This window comes from Oncorhynchus gorbuscha, linkage group LG11, assembly GCF_021184085.1.
Source record: "Oncorhynchus gorbuscha isolate QuinsamMale2020 ecotype Even-year linkage group LG11, OgorEven_v1.0, whole genome shotgun sequence".
NCBI classification, from domain to species: Eukaryota; Metazoa; Chordata; class Actinopteri; order Salmoniformes; family Salmonidae; genus Oncorhynchus; species Oncorhynchus gorbuscha.
Window position 1 is genome coordinate 77,550,379 of NC_060183.1, and position 9,144 is coordinate 77,559,522.

A 9,144-nucleotide genomic window follows, 5' to 3' on the forward strand; every position below is an offset into this window, starting at 1 on the left:
TTTTTCGCTCGTTTGAGTTCATGGGTTTTCTTGTCTTATTGGATGTCCAAGAACACCAAGGCATTGTATCTACGTCTCTTTAGGTTTGTTGTTGCAGTCGAGGGATGTAGCACCCCTGATAAGTGTTTGTGCAGGTTGACCTGTCTACAGAATTAGAGACAGAGTTAAGCAAGGCACTCCTCCACATGTCCATGTGCATCTTGATGGTAACTGTTCTTTGTGGTTCTGTTTTTCTATCCTAAGTCTTAAGCTCAATTTCTTCAATTAGGCTCTGCCTCTACCAGATTAGCACAAGCCACGCCAGGCGGGTCAGGTGCTCACTGCTTCATCTATTAAGCCAGCGGTGCACCGTGACCTACTCCAGGAGCGTGGCTCTACAGCGCCGTTTATAAGTAGCCACTTCCATTGGGACTGCATAGAACTAAGTCAGGCTCTCCTATTGCAGGTGGTGTCGAGCCATGCCCACATGCTCCATAGAGCCATGGTCTCCATGTATAGACTTACCATTGGTCTGCCTTCAAGTAGTGCAGGAGAAGGCTGTGATTCTTCTGGTTGTCGATAGGTTCTCCAGCGACGGCACCTGTTCCTGCTTCAAAGCCTCTTCTCAGCTGAGAGCGCTCAAAAATCATCAGGCCGAGAGATAATCAGTTCTGGTTATGACACTCCGTTAATGGTTTAGGACGAAGAGGGTCCAATTTCCGTCTGATTTTGGAGAAATTCTGATAAGTTTCTGATTGGTGCTTGCAAGTCAGTCTCTCTTCGGTTTTCATCTGATCACGGTCAAACGAAAGACCAATCAAGACGAATTGATTGCATAATCTATAACCCCTGTGCCAAAAACCTGATCATGGGCAGGCTCAACTCCTGGTAGTGAATAAACTAAGCTGGCTGTGGTCTTGTTTCTGTTTATTTTCGTTCCTCAAAATCAGTCATAGGGTACCATCTCCACTCCTGTTCTCAAAATCCCAGCCTATTGGTCAAAAGTGATTCATAAATCATTTGTCCAACGTTGTGAGCGCACTTGGAGGAGGGTGAGGTCTGCACTTTGCGTTACAGGGCGCAGACTGTGAGAGCATCAATAAACGTAGGATTAGAGTCCTAGGTATTGTCGCGGCCAGAGAGTGTGGCTTCCACTCGTAACCTTCCCCTTCGACAGCTTCTCGCAAAGTTGACTCCCGCGGTTCATTGGTCCGTTCCGTGTCTCCCAGGTCGTCAATCCTGTCGCTGTGCGACTGCTTCTTCCGCGACATCTTCGTCGCGTCCACCCTGTCTTCCATGTCTCCCTGTGTCAAGCCCTTTCTTCTCGCGCCCCCGTTCGTCTCCCCCGTCCTTGTCGAGGGCGCACCCATTTACAAAGTACTGAAAGATCATGGACATGCGTTCTCGGGGACGTGGTCATCAGTACTTAGTGGATTGTGAGGGTTACGGTCCTGAGGAGAGGAGTTGGGTTCCATCTCGGGACGTGCTGGACCGTTCGCTGATTGATGATTTCCTCCGTTGCCGCCAGGATTCCTCCTCAGTGCGCCAGGAGGCGCTCGGTGAGTGGGGGGTACTGTCATGTTTTGTCATATATTGTCTTGTCCTTGTGCTTTCCTTCTGTTCGTTTCCCCCTGCTGGTCTTATTAGGTTTGTTCCCTTTTTCTATCCCTCTCTCTCCCCTCCCTCTCTCTTCTCTCTATCGTTCGTTCCTGCTCCCCCAGCTGTTCCTCATTCTCCTAACTCACTCATTTGCTCTTTTCACACCTGTCCCCTATTTTGCCTCTGATTAGAGCCCTATTTCTCCCCTTGTTTTCCGCTTCTGTCCTTGTCGGATCCTTGTATGATGTTCGCTGTGCTGTGTCCTTGTCTCGCCCTGTCGTGTTTTGTCTCCTTCAGATGCTGCGTGGAGCAGGTGTCTTAGTCTGCTACGGTCGGTGCCTTCCGAAGCAACCTGCAGTCAATGGTCGGAGTCCAGTCTGTCCTCGTTACTACAGTGGATTTAAGTTTTTTTCCTGTTTTGTTTTCTTCTTGATTGTTCCAGGTTTTACTAATAGCTCCTCCGTCAGTTTCACCATTGTGAGCATGTCATCACCTAAAGACATGCCTGATGATGATATCATCAGAATGTTGACATCACTAAATCAGTGATCCAATTTGGAATACAGTTATCCCCCTTTAAGAATGGACCATAGGACTGGACTGAGGAATCTTAGTGAGAAGTTTGATGCATTGAACAACTGGCAGTGAGACTTGACTGTGAAAACCTCACTGTGTCTGTCTGAGACATACTTTAGGAAGGGAGGTGACCCTTCATTTTGAAACCGGTAGTTCTGTGAGTGACGTCTTCAGACTTCATTTAGAAACTGGTGAGATGTCACCCACTGCACACAGCCAGACTGAGTTGAGTCACCCACTGCACACAGCCAGACTGAGTTGACTTTCAGTTAGGTTTAATTTTCTCAAAAGGTTACCATTTTTAAAATTTTTATTTCAGTTTACACATTTTCCCCCCTAGTTTTAGTTTACTATAACAACCTCGCCAACAACTTTGGAGGGAACGTTCAGTTGATTAACCTGTCTGTTTGATGTATGGATATACTTATTGTACCACTGAGAAAAGCCACAAGCAGAACCTCAAGTTTAACACTTGGTCAGTAAATCCTCAAATTCAATATTTTACCCCAACATTGGTGATGCCTCTTTTTTTTCATTCTACGGTTTAAAAAGAGCCACCATACTATTGGTTTGTGGTTGTGTCTCTGCGGCAGGCAGCCACACAGAAGACAGTAGTGTATTACTGCTATTGAGTCTGACACGTGGAAGGCCTGGCTGATGAAATGCCAGACTGCACATTCTGAATCACTGCACCTTTTGCCAGGGCAAATGGACTCTACGTGCCTTTAAAAACGTACAGTCAAGTCTCAAGGCAGAATGTGCTGTGAATCAGAATGTGCAGTCTGGCATTTAGTACCTCACTTCTTCCACAGTAAGTCAGTAGAAGGGAAAACCTGATGTCAGTATTTTTTAATCATTTCAAATAAATGTTACTATATTAGTCCACCTCATTCGAAATAATTGCATTATTACACCAAAAGATGCTAAAGAAGCACAAATGTGCTTTTATTTTTGGGTAGCTGTAATTCCACTTTTATATTGCCCATAAGGTGGATGAACATTAATTACAGTTAGGTTACAATGGTTACAATTTAATTGGGTGTGAATTATTTTCTATAAACTACTTTACCAAATCCCACTGCATCCGATTATTGTATCAAAAGAAAGATAAGAGTTAGAAATGAAAGCCCTTCCTATTCCTCAACAAGGATGTGTTAAACTAAATGTTGAACCTTTATTTAGACAGTTCAAAATACCGCCGAGGCCAAATTTAGTTTCAAACAACTATCATGGAAGCATGTCTCTGTGTGAAAATAAACACAAAATGTGTTTGTTCTCACAAGTGCTTAATATGGATTAGTAAACTCACTGTTTCGGTATTTGTAAACACTGAAACCCTAATTAATAAGTTTGTTGGGCAACTTCCATCGATGCCAAAAATCTTGTTTTAAAAGAGCTAAAGGATTCCTTGTTTTTGAAACTAAATGAAAATCTTCAAGTATTTTCAAAGGTCTGATTATTTGGACAAAAGAATTTAACTTTTTTTCTTTCTTCTTTTTTGACATATTCTATTCATATTGGCTGTCTACTTAGCCAAACACAGCATGTCCTTTAGGGACAGCTATCTTTTTGACATATTCTATTCATATTGGCTGTCTACTTAGCCAAACACAGCATGTCCTTTAGGGACAGCTATCTTTTTGACATATTCTATTCATATTGACTGTCTACTTAGCCAAACACAGCATGTCCTTTAGGGACAGCTATCTTTTTGACATATTCTATTCATATTGGCTGTCTACTTAGCCAAACACAGCATGTCCTTTAGGGACAGCTATCTTTTTGACATATTCTATTCATATTGGCTGTCTACTTAGCCAAACACAGCATGTCCTTTAGTGACAGCTATCTTTTTGACATATTCTATCCATATTGCTGTCTCCACTTTGTAACTTCCTGTCAAAGACAGACTGAGTCAGCCACGATGAAACATCATTGGTTTAGTTGTCAGTACTCCCAATACAGCACGTATCCCAGTGACTTTGCCTGTACCCCCCCTCCCCTCCCCCCGAAATACCACAGACTGGCTGAGGAAAATTCCAACTTTTTTATTTTTTTGAATGAATTCCTGTGAGGCTTGTGTTCAGATCTGAGGTATTTTCTTTGGGACCGAGCACTTAATTGTAAGCTGTCAGTAGAGTCCAACCTGACGGAAATTGGTTTTACAGTGACAATATTAAATTAGGAAATTAGGCTGCCATTGGAATATTCATAAAGAGCAACAATTGAAGGTTTTACATGTCATGAAAAGAAATGGACGTAAAATATGATTTTGAATCTTGAAATCCTTACTTTGATTACTCGTGTATGCCTTTTCATGATGGAACATCTCTAACCAGCTTAAACAAACAAATGGTACAATAGACTGGTTAAATACTGAATATTGCCTAGTGTTCTAATCTCAGGTGTAGGCCTCCTCCTGTTGAAATCAAATACATTCAACTAGGAAGCACTAAGTCATCACTTGTTGGAATATAATACTCTGCAATAAACAATATCCTCAAACTATTTGTTGAAATTTGAGATAATACTTTAGGTTATAACAGAATCAATACTCCTTTCCCTGCCCCTGTATGTCTCGTCCATTGTCCAAAGTCTAAAGGAAGGACTCGTTTATCTAGGTGGTAATTGCGTCTGACACAATTAGGTGACTTATCTGCACTGGTAAATAAGCCTGAGGTGATCTGGAGGAGTGATTATGACAGTGGTGAAAAACACTGGCTCTATTTTCCTCGTGTTAGAACGCTTACCCACACACATCCGCAGCTTTGCCTAATCACTCTTACAGGCTTTAAAACACATGTTTTGGGTTTAAATATTTTTTTAATGAACTTTAATCAAAACAATTTTGATAAAACTTGCATAAAAGGTGAAAATTATTGCTGGAAAGACTAGCTTTTGAATACAAACTTGAGTAACAGTCTTTATTGAGATGTTACAATAAAAAAAAGCATTATTGTAAAAAAAACATTTTTATATTTAACCAAGTATCCAAATAAAAAGTGAATCATGAATGAATCTCGAAATGAAGCAATGATGTAATACCAAAAACCAGGTCCACTGTCCATTCAACGTTTAGCCAACGTCTTCTGAACTGAAACCAGGTCCACTGTCCATTCAACGTTTAGCCAACGTCTTCTGAACTGAAACCAGGTCCACTGTCCATTCAACGTTTAGCCAACGTCTTCTGAACTGAAACCAGGTCCACTGTCCATTCAATGTTTAGCCAACGTCTTCTGAACTGAAACCAGGTCCACTGTCCATTCAACGTTTCGCCAACGTCTTCTGAAGCACCATACAAATCACACTACTACACAAATCACACTAAACAACATAAAACATCCCACCTGACAAGTTGAAATAACACCACCACTAAACATAAAACATCCCACCTGACCAGTTGAAATAACACCACCACTAAACATAAAACATCCCACCTGACCAGTTGAAATAACACCACCACTAAACATAAAACATCCCACCTGACCAGTTGAAATAACACCACCACTAAACATAAAACATCCCACCTGACCAGTTGAAATAACACCACCACTAAACAACACAAAACATCCCACCTGACCAGTTGAAATAACACCACCACTAAACATAAAACATCCCACCTGACCAGTTGAAATAACACCACCACTAAACAACACAAAACATCCCACCTGACCAGTTGAAATAACACCACCACTAAACATAAAACATCCCACCTGACCAGTTGAAATAACACCACCACTAAACATAAAACATCCCACCTGACCAGTTGAAATAACACCACCACTAAACAACACAAAACATCCCACCTGACCAGTTGAAATAACACCACCACTAAACAACACAAAACATCCCACCTGACCAGTTGAAATAACACCACCACTAAACAACACAAAACATCCTACCTGACCAGTTGAAATAACACCACCACTAAACAACACAAAACATCCTACCTGACCAGTTGAAATAACACCACCACTAAACAACACAAAACATCCCACCTGACCAGTTGAAATAACACCACCACTAAACATAAAACATCCCACCTGACCAGTTGAAATAACACCACCACTAAACATAAAACATCCCACCTGACCAGTTGAAATAACACCACCACTAAACAACGTAAAACATCCCACCTGACCAGTTGAAATAACACCACCACTAAACAACGTAAAACATCCCACCTGACCAGTTGAAATAACACCACCTTGCTGGGTCAGTAGCAGCCACAACACTCACCTTTAGGATGATGCTCCCCGCTGTCCTTCTCACTGCTCCCGCCATCCTCCTCTTCGGAGGATGAGGAAGAGGAGGATGCATTTAGCACCAAACCATGGAGGAAGAGGAGGGTGAGGAAGATCTTGAGAATCATCTGGTCAAGGTATTGTTAGGATCTCCTGTGTCAAACGAGCACTGTGGCAGTTCTCTGAAAATGGTCTGTCAGGTATTCAGTCGACAGTTAAACTATGTCATGAAGTCTACTGTCTGTCTCTCGGGTAGTCTACAGATAGACTATGTAATGAAGTCTACTGTCTGTCTCTCAGGTAGTCTACAGATAGACTATGTAAGGAAGTCTACTGTCTGTCTGTGTTCAGTCAAACTGTCTTTAGTGAGACAGCACCCAGCTAGTTATCAACCGGACACTCATTTTGTCCTGAGAAGAGAAATGTTCAGCTAGGCAACAGAGCACATTTCAACAGAGCACGTTTCCACAAAGCACACTTAGCAAGAAGGTAAGAGGAGTAAAGTTGTCTTCAATATGCCCAGCTTCAGTCTTCATACTCTCTCTTCACTCATTGACCTGTGTCTCCTCTCCTTCACTGTTACTGGATCCAGGGCCAGGACATCTGGGCTGGGCTTTTTAAAGGCAACTCAGAGGACAGCCCAGGCACCAATCAGGAGCCTAGGAGCTGCTCAAGGTGCCTGGCACATCCCCTGTTCTCCCCCACCTCCCTCTCTTTCTGCTGGACTAGACCCACACACAGGCACAGTCGGTCAGACACACACACTTGTGCACAATTTCACACACACAGACACACACACACAGTCCCTATCTAATCTCCTGCCTTGTCAGACTCTCTCTTTCTCTATCTCTCAGTCCCTATAGCTGCACAGAGCAAAGTCCAGAGGACTGCCAAGAGGAGGTGTGAGAGGGGGAGTTTGATGGAGTGAGGAGAAATGCAGGTAATGATAAGGGCAGTCAGGAATTAATTAAATATCAAAGTGAAAAATAAATCAATTAAGATGTATTGTCACATACATCGGATAGGTGAAGTGTGTTGTTTTATAGGGGTCAGTCAGAGTAGTACTGTGCCCCTGGAGCACATTAGGGTTAAGTGCCTTACTCAAGGACATATAAACATGTTTGTCACCTTCTTTGTTCTGCCTGACAAGGGGTTGTAACTGTACTTTGAAAGATAAACACATTCACTACAGCCGGGGATTTTTACTATTACTTACACATGTTGTTCACTGGCAACCCTAACAACAACACCAACACCAATAACAACCCCAATAACAACAACCCCAACAACAACTCCAATAACTACTACCCCACCAACAACCAAGCCAACAACAACCCCAATAACAACAACGCCAACCCCAATAACAACCCCAACAACAACCCTAACAACGGCCCCAATAACAAACCTAACAACCCCAACAACAACCCTAACAACCCCAACAACAACACCAAATACAATGCCAACAACAACCAATAACAACCCTAACAACAACCCCAATAACAACCATAACAACAACCCTAACAACAACCCCAATAACATCCCTAACAACAACCCCAATAACAACCCTAACAACAACCCCAATAACAACCCCAATAACAACCCTAATAACATCCCCAATAACAACCCTAATAACAACCCCAATAACAACCCTAACAACAACCCTAACAACAACCCCAATAACAACCCTAACAACAACCCCAATAACAACCCTAACAACAACCCCAATAACAACCCCAATAACAACCCTAACAACAACCCCAATAACAACCCTAACAACAACCCCAATAACAACCCTAACAACAACCCTAAAAACAACCCCAATAACAACCCTAACAACAACCCCAATAACAACCATAACAAAAACTCCAACAACAACCCCAATAACAACCCTAACAACAACCCCAATAACAACCCTAACAACAACCCTAACAACAACCCCAATAACAACCCTAACAACAACCCCAATAACAACCCCAATAACAACCCTAACAACAACCCCAATAACAACCCCAATAACAACCCTAATAACAACCCCAATAACAACCCCAATAACAACCCTAACAACAACCCTAATAACAACCCCAATAACAACCCCAATAACAACCCCAATAACAACCCCAATAACAACCCCAATAACAACCCTAACAACAACCCCAATAACAACCCTAACAACAACCCCAATAACAACCCTAACAACAACCCCAATAACAACAACCCCAATAACAACCCTAACAACAACCCAAATAACAACCCCAATAACAACCCTAACAACAACCCCAATAACAACCCCAATAACAACCCTAATAACAACCCCAATAACAACCCCAATAACAACCCTAACAACAACCCTAACAACAACCCCAATAACAACCCTAACAACAACCCCAATAACAACCCTAACAACAACCCCAATAACAACCCTAACAACAACCCTAACAACAACCCCAATAACAACCCTAACAACAACCCCAATAACAACCCTAACAACAACCCCAATAACAACCCTAACAACAACCCCAATAACAACCCTAACAACAACCCCAATAACAACAACCCCAATAACAACCCTAACAACAACCCAAATAACAACCCTAACAACAACCCTAACAACAACCCAAATAACAACCCTAACAACAACCCAACAACCCCAATAACAACCACAATAACAACCCCAATAACAACCCCAATAATAACCCTAACAACAACCCAAATAACAACCCTAACAACAACCCAACAACCCCAATAA

At 42.2% G+C, this 9,144-nt stretch overlaps 1 protein-coding gene across 1 annotated transcript; it reads left to right on the top strand.

Annotated features, from left to right (window-relative positions):
* Positions 1–7,854: 7,854 nt before the first annotated feature.
* Positions 7,855–9,144, top strand: LOC124047731 (GATA zinc finger domain-containing protein 14-like). The gene has a single exon (XM_046368035.1). The coding sequence runs from the start codon at positions 7,855–7,857 to the stop codon at positions 9,142–9,144; it is 1,290 nt and encodes a 429-aa protein (XP_046223991.1).

Excerpts from the sequence above, each read along its gene's own strand:
- LOC124047731 (XM_046368035.1), top strand. The coding sequence starts at position 7,855 with ATGCCAACAACAACCAATAACAACCCTAACAACAACCCCAATAACAAC.